At 39.5% G+C, this 22,468-nt stretch overlaps 1 protein-coding gene across 1 annotated transcript; it reads right to left on the reverse strand.

The window, feature by feature from the left end:
* Positions 1–260: 260 nt before the first annotated feature.
* On the reverse strand, positions 261–12,129 carry LOC121375594 (2'-5'-oligoadenylate synthase 3-like). Its single transcript, XM_041503129.1, has 5 exons — positions 11,603–12,129; positions 10,460–10,733; positions 7,025–7,179; positions 2,080–2,279; positions 261–558 (listed from the first exon to the last, which is right to left on the reverse strand). Exons 1-5 carry the CDS (start codon positions 12,104–12,106, stop codon positions 429–431), a joined length of 1,263 nt encoding a protein of 420 aa, XP_041359063.1. The 5' UTR covers positions 12,107–12,129; the 3' UTR covers positions 261–428.
* Between the last annotated feature and the right edge of the window lie 10,339 nt (positions 12,130–22,468).

A 22,468-nucleotide genomic window follows, 5' to 3' on the forward strand; every position in this document is an offset into this window, starting at 1 on the left:
AACTGTGCCTAGCAGATCTACCTTATTATATTAGCTATAATAAAGTCCTCTACATCATTTCTAAATACAGAAATTTAAAATAAAAAGAAAGAAATAGCTTTTTTTTGTTTTTTTATTTCACACCAATTCAAAAATTCAGATTAAAAATAATTTGGTATCTTTTTGCATATTATTATTATTATATTAAAATATTTCCCATTTATCTCAAATCACTTCTTCCATAGACCGATTCTTCAAACATCATCAAATCAAAATCTATAAAGGCAATAAAGTTTGTATTCAACAGCTGTTCATTAAAAACAATTAATGAATGTAAAATGATAACATCACGAGTACAGTAATAATTGTTTCGAATTAGTAGACATGTTGTCACCAAGCCTTATTCGGGAAAATGGCCGACTAAACCTGGCTGGTTGATGTGATATGGTTTACTCTGTACTCCACGTTGGTTTTCTGACGAGAAGACTGGTGGCTTTTTCCTCAACTTCACGCACATCCTCACCAGTTGGCGCCACATTGTTAAACGGGTTCATCACATCCAGCAATACCGGCCCCTCTCTAATTGAAAATAATAACAATAACAATAATAACAATAATAATAATAATAACAATAATAATAACAACAAAAATAGGATAACCTGTGTGTCTGTCTTTCCACACTCATATACGAGATGGTTAAATCAAACCAATTAATTTCTTACAACGAAAGACGGTACGATCTATTCGCTACAGCCATAACTGCAAGTATAAAAATATTAGTAACGAAAAGGTAATTATACCGTCAACATTGTATTTTAAACCATAAGGTAATCGATTATTGTCTTGCCATTTCATGAACATTCACATTACCTTGGATAAAGCAGTCGACTAGTTTCGTTTCATTCCGTAATAATCCGTATAAGAATTAAAAGTGCAATGTCAAAGTTACATAATGGTAATTTCCCGCCAACATTATTTAGTAACTTTTGCTTTAAAATGTGCACATAAAAAATTTAAAACCCAATCATTTAATTTACTAAAAGAGTATTTAGGGAACGATCGACGAAGTACGATCAATTAAGTAATAACGCACACACGCCGTAACGTTCCTTTGTTCAACTCGTCTCTTTCCTAGGGCTCTTATTTTGTTACCGACAGTTAATTTTCCAAATTTTGTACATTCACTTATTTTGTAAGATTTGTTACGACTTGATAAGACAGGAATCTAGTCCCATAAGCGTACAAGGCAGTGGTGTAAGGGGGAGGCAAACGCCCCCGCCCCCACCCCCACCCCCAGTGCTGGAGCAAAACCTCAAATTCGCGCACAAATTATGCAAATATTCGCGACAAAATGTGCTACCGTGAGACCTTTTTACCATGTACTTTCATTATTCTACACTCAAAATTAGTTGTAATTAAATTTAAAATGCATAGTGATTCGTTTGCAATCCTATATAGCTGTTTGGTAGTAATGGTAATATGAATAAATGTTGTTATCGAGATTCGGGCATTTTCCTTTAATTCGCACAACATCCAGCCTGGGCCCTTACAAAACTGGGAGCCCGTACGCCTATATCTAGTCGTACTGAACGCGACTGTTTATACGACGTGCAAGTACGTTACAATTCGCGAGGTTTTTATTTAAAGACTATGTATGGAGTCGATTAGTTTGTACTAGTCTTATTTATGACAAATTTTTGTAAGTTTAGCTAAAATTACACTGTGAACTGGATATGGAATTCAAGTAGTTTTAGTAGTTTTCATTAAATGATAATCACACATAGACTTTCAGAGGAATTTGTTGTTCCAAAAATCCAATGACTTGTGATGTCATGTATCGCGTTTTCCTTATTTCATCCTCAGAGACTGAACACTATTCTAAGTTTAGTAGGCAAGACAATTTTATAGCCATCACCAACAGAATAAAATTAAATTGTACTCACCTACAAAATAATACATCTGGATATTTGCCTCTGTGTCCCCGGCTGCCACCTACACTCGTATAACATGTTTGGATTTTCCCTCCCATCCCACTAAATAATTTCCTTGTGCTCTTTTTCTCGATTTTCATTTTCGAAGGTTATCTACAGTCAAACTTACGGTGGAAGGTCGGGAAATGTTTTCATGGTAGTGTAGTTTTCTTTCCATCGCATCCTCCTCAAATCGGACAAGTCTTCCAGTCTGTGGATGATCGACAGGAACTTTTCCTCAATGGGGAATTCATCAGGTTTTCCCCAACGTTTCCACGAATCAATAACTAGGAGTTCGGTGAAATATGACTTGACTGGGACATTTTCAGTCTGAAATTAAATCAAAAAGAGGAATAGACAAGAACAGAAACTAAACAGAAATAGAAATCAAATCAAATCAAATAAAGGATCACACAGATAGCAACAACAAACAATGACTGCATCAAAAATCAATTCATATTGTCCGAAGTTGACTGGGAACATATAGGCAGCTCATTCAACACTACAGACATTCAATCCCACATTACAACTTGGTATGAAATACAGACATTACTACGCTAGTAGTGAATTAAATTTGGTCTACAAATTGATGTGTTCCCTTATTTCTTTCCATCAGTATATATAGATAGATAGATAGATAGATATACAGTGGACTGTCTAAAGCGGCCTTCACATATCGGTCGCGGCGCCCGCGCGACTCCTAAAACAGGCCAAAAAGGACATTTTCGCGAGGCGCCCGGCTGGACGCTGCCCGACTTATACGAGCTCCGCTGCGATTTTCAGGGGTAGCCCGAAACCCGCGGGTGTGAAAACCTGACTCCCAAATCTGCGATTTTCCAAGCGTGATTTTAGGTCGTGGCAATCCCGTAGACATGTGGCTAGGGCCCCGCCCGGCGGCCTGCCGGAAAACGACCGGTGATCTGGCGGCCGCCTGAAGATTTTGACGAAAATTATTGCGAAAAAACCGCCGGGCGTCGTGGGATTTTCACAGGCCCCTCACGGCCACCCTGCGATAGCCTCACGGTCCCCTCACGGATCCCGGGCGATTTGTACAACATCGGCCGGGCGCCCCGCTGGTCCCGACCCCACCCACGACGGCTTCTAAACGGCCCCCATGCGGGCCCCAACTGCCACCCCAAGATTTGGGCTCTGTTCTTTGATCAGCCGGCGCCCGCCAGATTATCTAGCGGTGTCCGGCCGACGCCCTGGCCGCCGCACTGTCTCCATTGCGATCCAATGTTCAAAGGGCACCGCCCGGGCCCCGTCGTAATATGTGAGGGCACACGTCGCAGACATGAAATTCGCCTGATTCATCCACGGGCTCTAAATCCAGCGGCGACTCCTGCGATTAAAAAAATCGCGCGGACGCCGGCTGATATGTGAGAGCCGCTTAAACCGGACTCACTTCGTACCGACAAACTAGTCCGGTTTACATAGAGGACCGGTTTAGACAGAGTTCATCCAGAGTTATGGTTCTTGAATGATCGACAACTCGCGATCAACAATGACATTTGAACCCATGGATGATTGGGGAACAAGTTGACAAGTATAACTCGCCGAATTCACAAGAGTGAAATCAGTTAGGTATCAAAGAAAGAAATGTTTTATTTAACGACGCACTCAACACATTTTATTTACGGTTATATGGCGTCAGACATATGGTTAAGGACCACACAGATTTTGAGAGGAAACCCGCTGTCGCCACTACATGGGCTACTCTTTCCGATTAGCAGCAAGGGGTCTTTTATTTGCGCTTCCCACAGGCAGAATACCACAAACCATGGCCTTTATTGAACCAGTTATGGATCACTGGTCGGTGCAAGTGGTTTACATCTACCCATTGAGCCTTGAGGAGCACTCACTCAGGGTTTGGAGTCGGTATCTGGATTAAAAATTCCATGCCTCGACTGGGATCCGAACCCATTACCTACCAGCCTGTAGACCGATGGCCTAACCACACACACACTAACACGTGCGAGTACATTTTGTATTTGATCTTGAGACGGCGTCCTGATTACTTGGCAATTGACGATCATTGTTCAACTAATTAAGCAGCCCGTCGTTCAGTCAAATCCCAGTCCGGTGTAGACAGAGGTAATTAATGCATGAACGGTTCTTTCATTCTTGATTTTAGATCCGGAGTCCGGAGTAGACAGAATACGGATTAGGCAGAGATTTATACCCAAGAGATAAACGGTAGCTGGACGGGGCTTTAGGAATGGACCGGTTTACGCAGAGATCCGGATTACACAGAATCCGGTTTAGACGGAGTCCACTGTATATATATATATATATACTCTTCAAAAGAAGAAACGCAAAACCACATTGTCGTAACATTTGGAGAATTGATTTAATTATTGAATGGTGAGTCCGATAATTACCAAATGTTGCAGGATTGTTCACAATTCACTCTAGTCCATTGTGAGTAAGTGATAGGACACACCACCAAGGTCAAGGTCATCTGGAGTCAATACCGGGTGTGGCCTCCGCGTGTGTTGACAACTGCCTGGCACCGCCTGCCCATTGAAGCAACCAGAGTACGGATGACGTCCCGTGGGATGGTGGCCCACTCGGCCTGCAAGGCTGCTGCCAGCTCGGGCAGGGTCTGGGGCTGTGGTTGTCGCTGTCGGAGGCGTCGGTCCAACTCGTCCCATAGATGCTCAATTGGGTTCAAATCCGGTGATATCGATGGCCAAGGAAGGACATTAATATTGTTGTTCTGTAGGAAAGCCGTTGTGAGACGTGCTGTGTGAGGCCTGGCGTTGTCATGTTGGAACACTGCGTTGGCGTTGGCCATAACTGGAACGATGTGTGGCCGGAGGATCTGGTCAATGTAGCCCTGTGCATTCAGGTTGCCCTGCACGTGGACCAGGTCAGTTCTGCCAGTGTGTGAGATGGCTGCCCACACCATGACACTACCCCCGCCGAATCTGTCCACTTCCTGCACGCAGTTTGCCGCATAACGTTCACCACGACGCCTATACACGCGACATCTTCCATCATGACGTCGGAGCAGAAATCGGGACTCGTCACTGAACCACACCTGTCTCCATCGCAGTTGAGGCCATTGTCGATGGATCTGGCACCACTGCAGTCGGAGTCGACGGTGTTGTGGTGTTAAGATGACACCTCGAACTGGACGTCTGGCACGAATTCCTACCTCACGTAGGCGGTTCCGTACGGTCTGGTCGGATATCCTGCGCAAACCTGGTATTGCTGCGGCTGTGGAGGTGGCAGTAGTCAATCGTTCCCGAAGGTGGCGTACCCGGATGTAGCGGTCCTGCCCGGGGGTAGTGACCCGTGGTCGACCGGATCTAGGGAGGTCACGTGTTGATCCATGTTGCTGGTAACGGTCCCACAGTCTGGAGATGGTGCTTGGGGACACATGGAATGCCCTGGCAACGGCCGTTCTGGATTCGCCTGCGTCTAGTCGGCCGATGGCATTGTTTCTCTGCGGTTCACTGAGACGTGACATGTCCTGGATTGTCAACTGTCGGCCAGATACAGAGGCCAGGCAAGCGAACACCCTGCACTTTTATACTGTCGGTGTTCATGTTGCACGTGCAGACAACGCACGTGCAGTGGTGACATGGTTTGCACGTGGCTGCGTTTTTGCGAATATTCACATTTTGGAACTTTATTGTACAGTAGCTGCGTTTTATCGAATGTAACCGTGGGAATGTGTTTGGGACATGCAATGACCTTATATTCACAAAGCATGAACCGGTAGGAAACATAAAATCGGAGTTATAACCCATTTGTACCCTTTTGCGTTTCTTTTTTAGAAGAGTATATATATATATATATATAGCAATGAAATATATAGATCTACAGAAACCATAAAAGTGATATCAGGTGAAAAGTCATATTTTAGCTACAGTGACAATATACAAATCGTATTTACTTTTTTTTTTAAAGTTCATCATTAAATTATCTCCCTTTCTGTCATTTCTTCGTATTTAAGTTTAGTTATTACCAACGCATATGATAGTATTTGAAAAGTAAAAAAGAAAAGAGGAGTAGTAATTTAAACAACTGTTGCTTTAAAAAAGGGATATGAAGTGCAATGACGATAAAATATCTAAAACGAATTGAACACGAAGCTAAATAATGATGACACCGTGTCCTGTCATTGAGTGCAAGTTAAAATTTAACGGCTTTCGATTCGTTTTGTTTTCATGGGTTTATTTTGAGGATGGCTTTGTCAGGTATGTTTGCAGAGCAGTATTATTAAATAAATGTTAATTTAGTAATTAAATAAAGATAATTTTTATTCAAATTTCTTTTAAAAAGTCTATGGTCTAGTAAATGTTTTCTGGAACAGTTCTATCCGAAGAAATAAATTACTGCGTTACCTGTTTTCAATAGGATAAGAGAAAGATATTAATAAAAAGCGAAAGACTGTCAAAAATTAGGAAAGATGTACGTAATAAATAGACCATTTCATGGTGTTTTTTAGAATACGATTTTTATGTCAACTTGTGATGTGTGAAAACCATATTTTCATTCAATGCTTCGTAATTCGTGAAAATATGGTTTTCACACATCACTCGTTGACATAAACATCGTATTCGAAAACCCCCATGAAATAGCCTCTATTTATTTGTAAAAGTACAGTGTTGGAGCCAATCTTCGCTTTCTGGCAAAACCAATGGAAATGTTCGGGCAAAATGAGCTGGACTGAATACCTTTTACTATGTTTTTCCATCATTCTACTCATAATATGAGTTGTACATCTATATAAATAGATGTAGTTATTCGAATGGAACCCTATATAGCTGCTTGGTAGAAATTGTAAATATGAATAAACGTTGTAATGCAAATTCAGGCAGTTTCATTTAATTCGGGCAAATATCAGACTGCTCCACCCACCCCTCACCCACCCTATAAAAATAGGACCTCATATCTTTACATGTTTTTACAATTCAATTCAATTTTATTATACAAAACACTCATAAGGAGCAGGTACAAAAACAATAACAATTACATGTACGTAAAACATGTATGGTTAACACCTAATAGGTCCATAACATTATTTGCATGCAAGTAGTTGACTTACTGACACGGTACTTTACCTTTGCCCAGTACTTGACGAGTCTTGTCAGATGTTTAACATTTGGGGAAACGGACTTCACGAACTCGGTTTGCTTCTTGGCAAAACATACAGAATAATACTGTCGTTCTTCCTCGGATTTTGTTTTCATTTCTTTGTAGATGTCCTCCGGTTCTTCTGAAATTTAAAAACAAGCTTAAAAGCTTTAACGTTAGCTTACGTTTATGGTTTACGCTATAACGACGTGTTAAAATACATTGCTATCATATTTTGCTCGGAAACTAGCAAATTAAAGGTGTCTTACAATTGCAACCATGTGTGGGGTTTTTTATGCCATTGTACTGCACTGCACTGAGCAGGACTCGAGCCACTTGGGGGGGGGGGGGGGGGGGGGGGCATAGCCCAGTGGTACAGTGTTCGCTCGATGTGCTGTCGCTGTTGGGTCGATCCCCGTCGGTGGGCCCATTGGGCTATTTCTCGTTCCAGCCAGTGGACCACGACTGACATATCAAAGGCCGTGGTATGTACTACCCTGTCTGTGGGATGGTGCATATAAAAGATCCCTTGCTGCTAATCGGAAAGAGTAGCCCATGAAGTGGCGACAGCGGGGTTCCTCTCTCAATATCTGTGTGGTCCTTAACCATATGCCTGACGCCATATAACCGTAAATAAAATGTGTTGAGTGCGTCGTTAAATAAAACATGTCTTTCTTTCTTTCAAGCCACTGGATGAATTGGTTAAGTCAACACTGAGAGATTGTTTTTCAAACATCGCCTGAACTGACAAGATATATGCTTTTGCCACATATATGAGGGGCACCTATCTTAAAATTGCCCACCGATGTAATAGTCAATCTTTCATGGTCAAACCTGTGTCGCTCTATGTCTACAGTGAAAGGGTTTTAACTCGAGATATATATATATATATATATATATATATATATATATATATATATATATATATATATATATATATATATGTTAAGCCAATTCATTCAATCATTTGCCTTCGTTAATATTCTTGAAGTTGGTGAAAGTTACACAATTAAGAGCAGTAGAGTCCAATAAAATAATGCCAGGCCCGTATTTAAGGGGGGTGAGGGTCGGGGTGATTCGTCCGAACCTTCCCGCAAACGCTGAGGTCCACTTTTTTCTTTTCGTTTTATAATATTGCACTAATACTTGATTGTAACTTTTGCAACTCTCCAATACAACAATATCTGCTTGTCTTCGTCATTTAGCGCTCCCCTTAACAAAGCTGCAGTGTACATAATTCAGCATTTCTAACTAATCTGACAAACTCAAAACAAAGGAACTTACATACATGTAGCAAAAATGTTTAATTGTATTTTCTGCTGTATTGATGACCTCGTAGACTTCGATAATATTGCATGACAATGCCAGCAGTTCACATTCCATTGATTTATCAACCAAAGTTAGAAAGTAATCCTGTTCCGGCCTTGATCTTTATATATAGAGATTCAAATCGACACTGGCTTCCAGATATATCATGCAATATTCTTTAGTCATTTTGGCATAGAAGTTGCTTCATCATGCCGGTTATTTCCTAGTATTTCAAAACGTTTTATGTCCAACATGTAGATGCCATTTTGATGATATAACGCATCAGAGACAAAAATGAAATGGGATGTAATACTTTATGCAATACCTTTTGCTAAAAACGTTTAAGGACTACTACACCTTTACTCCATGCGTATGTTGGCGGTTATTCGTAATGATACAATTTTTAAGAAGGTAGTGTCTTTCGTTTTTCATAAATATGTTCATTATTAAAGGGAGTGATCATACATGTAGTTCTGAGGCATAGGCGTACGGGCTCCCATATTTGTAGTATTTGGGGGGAGGGGGGGGCAGACTGGTTATTGCCCGAATTAAGCAAAAATGCCCGAATCAGGATAACAACATTTATTCATATTACCAAGCAGCTATATAAGGTTGCAAAGGAATAACTATGCATTTGTACATGAATTATTTTTGCTGGTGGAATGATGGAAATAAATGGTAAAAAGATCTCAGGTTAGCACATTTTGCCCGAATATCTCCATCATTTTTGCCCAAATTTGATGTTTTTCTCCAGCACTGGGGGGAGGGGGGGGGGGGGTAATCCTCCCCCGTTCCGCCTGCCCACTGTCTTGTACGCTTATACACATACCTTTTATGTTACTAACGTTATAATAAGTAATTGCCAATACCCGTAACTTCTGTTGTGTGCTAGAATTTCATTATCTTAAAACATAAATAAATAACAAAAATACAATCTACAAAATAGTCGAAATGCATTGTTTTAAAATATCGTTTTTTAAGTTCCAGATGCCAGGAACATGCCCCTGGACGCCCACACACCCCCACCCCCACCCCCACCCCCACCCCCATACAACGCTCGAGGGCTTCACGCATTCAGGTAACTTCATATCCGAAAGGCCTCAGCAAATACCTAGTCGAACTCTTCCACTCGAAATGCTGGCTACGGGCCAGAATGCGTTACAGTAACGATCACAAGAAATAAAATGATAATAAGCGTACCAGGACTGACGCTGCTTCCAGTAGGGTAATCGATTATGTACGTTTCATTCTGTCAAAACGAATAACTTCGTCCAACAGAGTAGTTCACTATTTTCATTAACTATAGACTCCGATCGCCAGATATCTGCCCAGGATGGATATACCTGAGCTTTAATTGGATATGGGCATATTAAAGAGAATCCAGGTCCATATCCGGTTTGTTTGATTACCGACTGCATGACATAGTGTTCTAAGGTGCAGCATAGCCTACTATTAAGGAACAGAACACTATATCAAAGGTTCAAATCTAAGCCTAGACGTAGTGCTTAAAATTGAATGTCTATTCAATTAATGTCAATTTAAATCTCACTGCATCCAGTTAGTATCACTGAGTGGTTTGAATGTATTTCCCCGCACATAAGACAGCACATACCACGGACTGATCTACATGTACTAGTCGGAAAATAGTCTAATGGTGAGGATTGATGCAACTGAGCTATAATATCTGGTTCGAGAGTGATTTAAACAGAGTAGAGACATTTCTAGACAATTGTGTCGTATTTGAACCCAACATGCATCACTGAAAACAAACATTTGCGCTGGTATTGTTGGAAAGAAGTGTGTGTATGTGTGTGTGTGTGGGGGGGGGGGGGGTACAATGCTATATAGTGTCCAAAATTTAACGTTTAAAACATTCCTGAAAATCCAAAAAGAAAGCAATTATATTTATTTGCTCAAATTAAATAGCCTTCCATTATTTCTATCAGATGTATGTCCTCACCAACCCCACACCACACAAATAAAATTAAAATAAATTTACCAAAAAAAACAACTAAAAAAAACTAAAAAGGAAAATATGTAAAATAGTGGACTACTCTCAATTTCGCAAAGAGGATATAACCAGCTTTGGATGTCATCCCTTGAACTGATCTTACTGTTTTGAAGAAGATCCGGTGCTGGCAGCAAATCCACTTTTATGGGTGCATATCCAGGTAGTTCTACCTCAAACTGAACCGCGTGTTTCGTCGTCCTGGTGATATTCACCTCTTTAGCCCAGGTCAAGTCCTTCTTCATATGATTCGTCAATGCTTCCAAATCCTTGGGCAAGTTCTCCCGGAAGTCTTTCATGGTGCCGTAGCGATTGTTGTACATAACAAGGTCAACGTCTGAATGGCCCAGCAGATTAGTTTTTTTGCCTTGCGATCCACCCTAGAAACAAACAATGTGATTGCTATCAAAACTTACTGTTTTTCCGCTTCGATACATAATGTTGGACTACTAGATATACGCTCTGGTTGTAAGCTTTTTGAACTGATCCTACTGTTTTGAAGAAAATCAGGTGTTGGTAGCAAATCCATGGGTGCGTTTCCAGGTAATTCCACTTCATACTGTCATTTTTATTGATAAACTAAACACAAATAATCATGGTCTTTTTTAATTATAAATGATTTTTTATATTAAAAACAAACAACCAGATAAAAAGCCAGTTACAGAAAATCACATAATGTTGGTTAAAAAAGTAGGTGACATTGAAAGTGAACGAAGGGCGTCGTCTTGGCAAAACTTTTACTTAATTATGGAGGAGCGGTCTTAGTATTACAAACGCTATATGAGGGATCATGTACAAAAATGCCCACATTTTGCATGAACGAGATCAATCAAAATAATAAATGATTTTCATGAATTATCATACAGTCGTAAAGAAAGTTTTAATTTAATTAAGTTAACATTAACAGATGATTTACGTGTTCCTTTCTCAAGTCTCTGTTATTTATTACAGCCGAGACCCTAGGCAGTTGGCCATACTCACCAGCACTATCGACGCTATTGGATGCATGGATGGATGGATAGATGATAAATAAATATAGATAGATAGATATAAAGAGTAACGCCGACAGACGGGCAAGCAGGCTTGTCAGAAAGACATAAAAGAAAGGCACATAGATAAACAAAGACTCACAGGCTATAATTAACTAATATTGCAAAAGATACAATCAACTGGTTAAATAATAAAAATACCATAGAAACAAATGTATTCTTTAATATACACCTAAATAAATAAACAAATAAAGACATACAACAAATACTTCTTTGACATTGTATCCTGTGTTGTGCTGAACAAACATCTTTAGACGTTCCACGACTTCCTTGCTTTTCATCTTATACTCTTTGTCAGGAAAGACGTTTGTCTTCATGAAGTCATTCAGATTGTCTCCCTTCTGACCTCCTTTTAATACGCCAACCATCCAAGCGTTTGTCCTGGATGTGCTATTGCCTTGTAAACTAATATGGTGATTTTTGGCATTCACATGTTCCAGAAGATCGCCTGCAGTATCGCGTGATGTTCTGCAGACTCTACAGGTATTCATTTTGTGGTATGCATTGTTAACATGATTGTGCAGAGATATTTGGAGAAAGAAGCCTTTACTGCAGCTTGGACATTGGTAATGGTGGTGCTTCTTCTTCATATGCTTTCGCATGGCGGTTCTTCCGGCACCTGGATCCTCGAACGTACATTTGGAACAACTTCCGCTTTTAACTGATAATATGTATCGGCAATGCGCTCCTGAATCCGAACTCATTGCTGTAAAGGGGTGGAGCAATCAAATCTACAAATAGAAACGTTCCATAATGTTTTTTTATGACTTGATCCTCCTCGGTGAAAAATCCACTTACTGACCTCGATGCATGTGTAAAATGGATTGGGAACACGTTAACCACGATGCATGAATTAAATAGAGTGGGCACACGTTTTCTAACCCAATTTATTATTTTTCAAAAACAGATAGCGCATAAGTTGTAATAATATCTTGGTAGGAGCAGATTACAGAGGAAATCGAACCGGCACTAGACCTGGGTCATATTTACGACCAATATTCCCGTCAGAGCGTGCCCCTGCCTCGTCATATTCACGTCCCAGTGCCTTATTTAAAACAAATTAGGAACTGTCCCAATTTGAATTAATAACTCAACAGAAGAAAACAAAAGTTTGTTTGGTTGGTTTAACGACACAACTAGAGCACATTGATTAATTAATCATCGGCTATTGTATGTCAAACATTTGGTCATTCTGACACGTAGTCATCAGAGGAAACCCGCTACATGTTTCCTAATGCAGCAAGGGATCTTTTGTATGCACTTTCCCAAAGATACTACGGTATTTGGCCAGTTGTGGTGCATTGGTTGGAATGAGAACAAAAGCAATCAGTTAAATGGATCAACCGAGGTGGTTCGATCCTGCGACGCAAGCACCTCAAGCGAGCACTCAACCGACTGAGCTAAATCCTGTCCCCTCAATAAAAAAACAAAGACAACGAACAAATAAAGTAGTTAGAGCTGATATTTACTACGTATTATATGCAATTTGCAACAGACAGGTCATTCTGCATTGGCTGTCTGCCTGTGTGACAGTTTGCGTTTATATGTGTGTGTGTATGGGGGAGGAGCGATAAGACATCAGATATGTAAGCTTTTTCATTTAATTTTTAAACTTATTTTCGTGCTTATATCCAATTAAAGTTCAAACACGCTGTTCCTGGCTATATGAATATCATTCAGTAGTTAAAACTCGCTCCAAGCGGTAGCCAATACCGGCATGCGGACACGGTATCAACCAGCCCGATGACTTAGCCATTGCATCACCGAGGATGAGGTAAGCTTTTCTTTTTCACTTGAAATGTTTAAATGAGTTAAAAGTTTGTTTTGTTTAACGACACCACTACAGCATATTGATTTAGTAATAATCGGCTATTGGATGTCAAGCATTTGGTAATTTTGACATTTGGTCTTAGAGAGGACTCCCGCTGAATGTTTCCATTACTAGTAAGAGATCTTTTACGTGCACCATCCCACAGTCAGAATAGTACATACTATAGCCTTTGATATACCAGTCGTGGTGTACTGGCTGAGAGCGCTTTACGCCTGGGCTACGTTCCACCCCTGTTAATGAGATGCTTGAATCTAGCAGTATCGTCTTATCATTAATGTTATCATACAGAAAAGAAATGAAATGGAGAGAGGATCCTTGCACTCATGTTGCTGACCCAGCCAGTTTATCATGTGGAAGTGAGCGCAACGTATAACACCACTCAAACAACCCCGCCACATGTAGGCCCTACCTACTAAATAACTCTAGGGAGTAATCTGAACTTTATAAATATACCCTCCGAATTAACCCCAGGATTATCATTTGGGGGTCCATGTGAACCACGTCAGCATCTAACCCGACATGTAGTTTTGTGACTAGCTATACTACCCGTGGGGCGCAACATAACCCAGTGGTAAAACGCTCGCCTGATCCCCGCCGGTGGACACGCTGGGCTATTTCTCGTTCCAATCAGTGTTCCACAACTGGTGTCACAAAGGTCGTGGTATGTTCTATTCTGTGGGATGGTGCATATGAAAGATCCATTGCTGCTAATCGAAGAATAGCCCTTGGGAGTGGCGGTAGCGGGTTTCATCTCTAATTACCTTCGTGGTCCTTAGCCATGTTTCTCCTAACCGTAACTGAAAATGTGTTTAGTGCGTCTGTCTTTCTTTCCATAGCACTCTTAGCTAAAGTTTTTGTGAGTTTTGGGATGGTCTCTCTCTCTCTCTCTCTCTCTCTCTCTCTCTCTCTCTCTCTCTCTCTCTCTCTCTCTCTCTCTCTCTCTCTCTCTCTCTCATCTATGGATAATATTTGTAATGATTAGTTGTATTTGTCATTTCAAGAAATCTAGTTTTCAGAATTTTCCGGGGGAGCATGCCCCGAACCACTTTAGAAACCGGCCTCGGTAGTGTCGTGGTTAAGCAATCGGACATAAGTCTGGTAGGTACTGTGTTCGCAGCCCGGTACCGGCTTCCACCCAGAGCGAGTTTTAACGACTCAACGGGTAGGTGTAAGACCACTACACTGACTTCTCACTCACTAACCAATAACAACTAACCCCTAACCCGCTGTCTTTGACAGACAACCCAGATAGTTGAGGTGTGTGCCCAGGACAGGGTGTTTGAACCTTAATTGGATCTAAGCATGAACATAAATACAAATGAAATGAAAGAAACCAAGGACGTTCGGGTTTGAGTTTGAGTTTCAGCGTGTTTAGTTAAGTTAAGCCTAAACATAAGTGCACTTCCGGAAATGTGGCAAATAAAAAAATAGTTTGGGTCAGTCGGTTTCTTTCTTTTCTACATTTTCTACATATTAATTTTTTTTAACCGAAAACCAAAATACATCAAAAAACAATTAGGGTAGGATTTTTAGATCTTAGTACTAAATGGAACGCCCGGTCTAGTAACTCATCCTTAGTTTTGACCTAACCCACCCCACCCCCTGCAAGTATGTTCTTTATATTTTAAAGAAATATTATTGGTTTTAACCAAATGAAATTTGTTTTAATGTGTAATATGTATACTCACTGCTTGAAATGATTACATTTGCTTGCGATGAGGTGGCAGATGAATGTTGTTATAAAGAAACAGAAACCTGTAAATAGCAGAGGACTATAGCGAGATAGTCATTTTGAAAGAAAGGCGTGTAAATGATATCCGAATGTCGTCTGGTGTAACAAACGAATGATGTTACATTCGGTCACGTGATTGTCGTATTTAGGAACTAGTGAAGTAGAAAGGTATGCTAGGTAAACATTGTGTCGCATCATATTCCATTACACTGCTGATCTATGGCAACGTAATGCGGGGATGCGGAAGGATTTTTCTATGGAGAGACTGCATCATTTAAAAAGAGTGCCTACAATATTCAAACGCACACTGGACCCCTCCAATCACAACCTTTTTTCCAAATCACTTCTTATATTTGTCACCCCATAACACGACTCGTAAACATTGTGGGTGCCTCCCAATGTGCCCCCTCCCCCATATAAAATTCAGACTACGCCAGTGCAAAAGTACACCAAATAGGCAAATATTCCCGCTCGAATACAACAATAATCTTATGTCCAATGTAAAGGTAATTAATCCCAAACATAGGATTAGTGTTATATTAGAGCTGCAGAGAGCGATTATGACCGTCCAGATGTTCGTCTAACTCTTAAACGGCAGAGTACTCAGGTACTACGTTTGTATGGGCTGGAATTACCGCAAAGAAGCTTTGTTTAGCTAGAGCACATTGATTTATTAATCATCGGCTTTAGAGGTCAAACAGTTGATAATTGTGATACAGTCTTAGCGAGGAAACCTGCTACATTTTTCCATTAATTAGTAATTTAAAAAAATATATAAAAAAAGCAAGGGATTTTTTTATATGCGCCATCCCACAGAAAGCATAGCGCACATATCACAGACTTTGATATACCAGTCGTGGTGTACTGGCTGGAACGAGAAACAGTCCAATGGGCCCACCAACGGGGGTCGATCTCAGACCGACCGCGTATCAGTCGAGCGCTTTATCGCTGTGCTACGTCCCGCCCCAACTCCTACAAAGAAGTCTTCAATGTTGACAAGTTACATGTGATAGCAAACTACATGCTCTTCCCTGTCAACTTCAGTCTAGTAATTGCTGTCTGCCATAAAATAATCACAAACAGCAGACTATTTGTGCGAATATATTTCCGGATTACTCACCGCTTTGAAAATTAACTCCACAACTCATGCAGCTACTAGAAATATGAGAAGAGAATTTTAGTCGGCTAGAAATGTACTACTATACCTTATATAACCTCGATTCATTCTAAGAAACGATTGTGCCACTGCTAATCTACAGTGGAATATCGATGTTTCATGGTAAAATACGTAGCCTACTTATTATTTCCAACTTTTGGTTTAGGCCTGTTGATAAATACTTGGAACATCGATTAACGAAAGTTACAGATAAAGACAGAGTTTGATGACTCATGAACAGCAGTGACACTTACCTACATCACGAGGTGATTAAAGAAGCAGTATCAAGGATGGCGATTTGAAGTACATTTGTATGTCAAAGAAAACGTATTTAGAAAATAAACTCTGCAAGATAAAGATGGAAATTAGGGACACGTTATCATCAGTTACAATAATATTCAGTCAGACTGCATTATAGAGGGCAGTGTCAATATCTATATCTGTGCACCCGAAAATGTTTAAAATATTTTCTAGAGGAAACGCCATATAATTGTTTCATAGATTTAATAAAAGTTCACCGAAATTGGCCGATAAACGAAATCAGGAAAATTAATTAACAATGTAAAAATGTATGAAATATATAGTTTTAAATATGGCGTATATGAATACGTTGTGCACATCAATGTACATGAAAATATAAATAAAATAAATAATAATAAATAAAGAAGAAAGAAACACAAGAATCGTTGTTAATTTTTCCAAGAAAATATAACTGACCACAAAACAAAACGCGGACAAAATAATAATAATTATTATTTGTAATACTAATATATTATTCCATTATAACCTCCATTATAAAGTGGCGCAATTACGAAACCAATTTACTAGTAGACTTCAGTGGTTGATAAAATTGTAAAAGTTGTCATTATTCTACTCTCTGGAACATGGGGGTGGACCTAGCCCAATGGTAAAGCGTTCGCTTGATGCGCGGTCGGTCTGGGATCGATCCCTGTCGGTGAGCTCATTGGGCTATTTCTCGCTCCAGCCAGTGCACCACGACTGGTATATCAAAGGCCGTGGTATGTATTATCCTGTCTGTGGGATGGTGCATATAAAAGATCCCTTGCTGCTAATCGAAAAGAGTAGCCCATGAAGTAGCGACAGCGGGTTTCCTCTCTCAATATCTATGTGGTCCGTAACCATATGTCTGACGCCATATAACCGTAAATAAAATGTGTTGAGTGCGTCGTTAATGAAAAAAACATTTTCTTTTTTTCTCTGGAACATTGGAATACCAAAAATGAAATTGCGCACCACTGATATACCCTCCATTTTCCATTGAACACTTCGCCGGGACTCATAAGACTATGTACATGGGTACATGTAGAGATGTTTTAACTGATTGGGGGTTTTCTCGTTCCAACCAGAATAGAATAGAATAGAGGTTTAACGACACCCCCAGCACAAAAAATACATCGGCTATTGGGTGTCAAACTATGTCGTTCCTACGAGTGCACCATAACCGACCTGAGCACATATTTTTCACAATATTAATGTTTAAATGACACAATAGTATATGTTTCAATATAATCTCATTCAATAGCTAGTTGGCATGATAACATGTAATTCTGAAGCTGACAAAGTGGACTACTTCAAGACAGCAGGTGAAGAAAATCACAATATATATAGATGGATTTTTTTTTTCGAATAGAAACCCATTGTCCGACAATGGAGGGACACTTGGTCCTGACAACTATCTTAAAACTAATATCGGGGTAATTTTCAAGTAGGGCACTACACTATTGCTTGTGAGGAAATTGTCATTCTGAACATCCTCAAAACAAACAATATCATTTTCTGCCAAAATAGTTTTTCCAAAACATAATTATAACTAATAACATAATTATAAAGATAATTAAATATAAACTGCATTACTTGTTATCGCAATAACGACCACAGTGCATACGCAAAACGTACCATTATCTACAATTTCGGCCAGACGAATAGATATATAAAGCCAGAGTTTTGTGTGGCAACATATCATTTCATAATGAATTCGAATACCTACACTTGTGTTGTTTTTGTTTTACTTCTACCGATCTGACTACTATATATATATATATGACACAAACGGTTTGAGACAAAATCTTATGGGCTTTTCAAGTTTTCTTCCCACATTACTGCTTTCAAGGTGAAACCTTGCATGGCATTGTTGTAAACTCTGGTAGGGAAAGAAAACTATCATATATGCCAAATAATTATTCATTCTCATGTACACGATATTGTGTGAAAACGCAAAACACCCCCACATATTAACGATTCTTAACCCACAGGTTCTCATAGTGTAAAATATACCCCTTGAACAGCTGCTCGGAACTATTGTCTCTGGATGGCTCTGGAAACAAAACAGAGTATTAACAGAGTTTCTTCTGTTGTGTGTGCGTATGTATTGATATATGAATATCTATATGTTGTATGTAAGTCAAGGTTGACTATTACATACATAGATATTAACGCACTGGCGCATGGGATAATTGGTCTCACAAATTGTCTCATGCCGTTGCTGGGACTCGAACCTCAGGCACCGAATCACCAGCAAATTGCAGACTAACCATGATACGTTCTGAGCTATCAAGTCATCCATATGTATGTATGTATGTATGTATGTATGTATGTATCTATGTTAGTGTTCGGTATTCAACCTGAAAATGGTATTCGAATATTCGATCGAAATGACGAGCGAATATTCGATTACCAACTAACAACAACTGACTCATAAAACTATCGGCTGTTTTTATAGTTTGTAATGTATAAATTACTTTTAATAACCCCTAAAATCAAGTTACGAAAACAAATAAAAAATCATAATGCTTTAATGACTGGTAGCTAACTTATCTATTTTTCTAGCATGGTGTCTGCACAGCTCTTAACAATTTCAAGACGTGTTTTGAATTGAATACTAAACCAATCTGATTCAAATAAGCTCCACTGGTTTATAAGGTTCTATTAACAGTAGAGCTGATATCAGTCAGATCGATACTAAACGGATTTGAATTTGTTAGTGAGAGAGAACAGGGTGTAGTGGTCTTACACCTACCCATCGCTATGGGTGGGAGCCGGTACCGTGCTGCGAACCCTGCACCTACTAGCCTTATATCCGATGGCTTAACCACGACACCACCGAGGTTTTTAAAGCGAAATACGTAATATTCACTGCTTAAAATGATTACACTTGTTTGAGATCACGTGGCAGGTTTCTATTTACCTATAAGCAACATAACACTGGAAATACTGGTCTATTAATAGCCAAATAATTGTCAATAATGTCCATTGAGTAAAACACCACGGGGGAGTCACTGTCACTATTAAGGCAAGCATGGTTGGGAAATGCAGGAAATTTAGCTTTTTATACAAATTATATTTATCTTAAAATTGTTTAACAATCAAAAGCGAGTTAGATACGTTTTTAAACAACGTGATATAAGATAACGGTCACAAATACATGAATGTATATAGTATTATATTATATATCGTTACATTTCTCAGAGTCTTGTGAAAATATTAAACATTTACGATGCCATGACCAGCGCCTGAAGGTTCTAATAGACCAAATAAATTTCCTATTGCCAATAATAACATTATTGGCAATAGGAAATTTACTAATAAAACTGATATAAGCAGCGTATCAACACACCCAGGAAGTAAATCAATAAAAAGTGTGGCACCTCACGTTTAATTTAACTGCGAGAAAATGGGGGTCACATACCATTTAAGAGATGTAATTAATGTTTTTATTAGCAACCGTCATTTTCGCTGAAAAATGCAGTTCCATTTTTGGGGGTACCCTGCATTGGTTTTAACCTGCATAACAACTGTATAACAAATAAAAGTGTATTTATTTATTGTCAGTGGATAATAGTATTTGCACAACTAATCAATGTTACATATTACTACCAATCACAGCCACAGCCGTTTGAACTCTTTTCTTTGGTACCATGAAACCTATATAATCTCAAAGGCAAAAGTTATTGTGACATGGATTGTTTGGAGTAATAAATTTGTGAATGGATTAATGGATGTAAACCAGAGAAAATGTGCATGAAACAGCTCAAAGAAATGCAACCAAGCAGTTGTTGCAGCGACTGCATGCTTTGTGCAAGAAACATGGAATATTCGGGAGAAATCCTGTCGTGTTCACCATAAAAGGCCTGACATTCAGTCGCAAATCATTGCCACTCTGTGCAGCTTTCAGAAGTCCAGAAAAACACCATTAGTGAATTGTTTGATGCAATTTCGTCATGCCACGCGTCTGTGAAAATGACAGATGGGGAGTCATAGGGATGCTTGAATCTGGGACCTTGCAGCGTGACGTCGCACATCGATTCAACGTCCACAGAAACACCATATGACACTTATGGCAACGATATCAACAAAACCACCACGTCAGGGACCGTCCCCTTAGCGGCCGACCACTCGTGACAACCCCTCGCCAAGACACATGAATCCGAACCACGCATAGGCGAAACAGGTTCCAGCCAGCAACCCTCACAGCCCGTACCATACATGGCAACAGAAGTGTATCAGCGACGAGTCCGACGACGTCTACGCATCTACGGCGTCCGTGCTACTGACTGTGCGAACTTCGCTCTGGATCCCCTCTAGTGATGTGGCTCATTTGCATATGGCAGATGCCATACTTTTCATGGATAACACTCGTAAAACATCATCGGACTTCTTGTGCGTGTCACATGTTTTGCCTTTTAGTATATATATAAATCATTATGATGTCTACTTTGATCTGAGATTTAATCTACTTCCTTTTTTCAACATGCATAAAGATAAATAACATTGCTTGGCTGGCTTGTGCAGTTTTTTTATGCTGCTGAGAAAATATTTCAATCTTCTACAACAAGACAGGAAAGATAAAGAAGAACTAACACTTGGAAGTAATCGAGTACCAATTACCTCTGTCGGTTGTGAAAAATGTACCTCAGCAATATTTATGTCATAATCACCAGTTGGAATTCGGCACCTCATTGAGGTGCAGACAATTACTTGATTTTGTGTAACATCTGATTGATGACCGAACAGAACAGAACTTTACTCAGGCCGATACACAACGGCATATGAAGAACATACAATAACAATATTTTACAGAGACTAGATGGGCTTTACAGGAGATAAGAACATTCTGTAGAATATACTGGTATTATTATCCACATAGTTCAAGATATTCAGGGAAATATAACCAGCATGACCCACATGTCATAATGATTTCAGGTGCACAGCGAATGGCGTAATTTTGTGAAGCGACGTCGTTACTTAATGCGGCTTCTCCAGTGTAAACGCTTATAAAATTTTTGGAAAATGGTGTCGTTTCGTCGTCTCGTTTTAGTTACGTTTGAAACTTTTTCAAATGGTACTAGTGTTATTCACGAAAATAATATTTTTCGAGTAGTGTGGATAATAAAGAAATTATTACACTCGCGTGTGAATCGTACTTATTTTACGAAAGTCGTGTCAGGATTCATATATTACCCTCGCTTTCGCTCGGTTAATACAATAATCCTGACACGAGTTTCATAAAATCAGTACGACACACAAGCTCGTATAATAATCTCTATATGCTAGACTGTACTGTGTAAGAGAGAGAAACACAAATGTTTTGGGAGTTTTCCTTAAATAATATTAATTTATTTTATAATTAAATTTTTTAATGTCATGTAGGCAATTTAAGTCGATTTCGACTATTTTCTAAATTCATTTAACTTGGTTTGAAGTCACATTTGATAATTTGGGTCATTTGCACCATGAAAAGCTATACTAGACCAGTGTAAATTATTACCTCTCAGGCCTGTAGGACGGATTTTCAAAGTGTGTGTGGGTGGGTGGGGTGGGGGGGGTGGGGCTCATTTTTATGGTCAGGTTTCCGTATTAGCAATACAAGACATTTTAAAATCCCGAAATAAAAACTGGCGAAAAAAATTCTTTACACCAGCAGATGGGATAGTGCATATAAAAGATTGCTACCAATGGAAAAATGTAGCGGGTTTACTCTCCAGTACTAATAATACTATGTCATAATTACCAAATGTCTGACATCCAATAGCCGATGGTTAATAAATTCATGTGCTCGAGTGGTGTCATTAAATAAAACAAACTTTAACTTTTGAAGTCACAGGCTTAGTTTAAACTCGAGAAAATGGACACTAAATCTGGTAATCTACAAACCTGTAAAACATTTGGAAAAAGTTACAACAGAGTGAAACAGAAGTCTGTGACGTTAAAACATCAAAATACGCTTAAACAAACTAAACTCAACTGTTACTTCTCAGACACACGTGCACTTTTAAATATATGAAAAATACATTTTGTGACATTAAAAACCCCAGGATGACCAGAAACAC

Source organism: Gigantopelta aegis, chromosome 6 (genome assembly GCF_016097555.1).
Source record: "Gigantopelta aegis isolate Gae_Host chromosome 6, Gae_host_genome, whole genome shotgun sequence".
NCBI classification, from domain to species: Eukaryota; Metazoa; Mollusca; class Gastropoda; order Neomphalida; family Peltospiridae; genus Gigantopelta; species Gigantopelta aegis.

Coding starts and splice junctions, on each gene's coding strand:
- LOC121375594 (XM_041503129.1), bottom strand. CDS start 12,106: ATGAGTTCGGATTCAGGAGCGCATTGCCGATACATATTATCAGTTAAA. Junction 10,734..11,602: donor ATGTCAAAGAAGTATTTGTT/GTATGTCTTTAT, acceptor GTTTGTTTCTAG/GGTGGATCGCAAGGCAAAAA. Junction 559..2,079: donor ACATTTCCCGACCTTCCACC/GTAAGTTTGACT, acceptor ATTTTCAATTAG/AGAGGGGCCGGTATTGCTGG.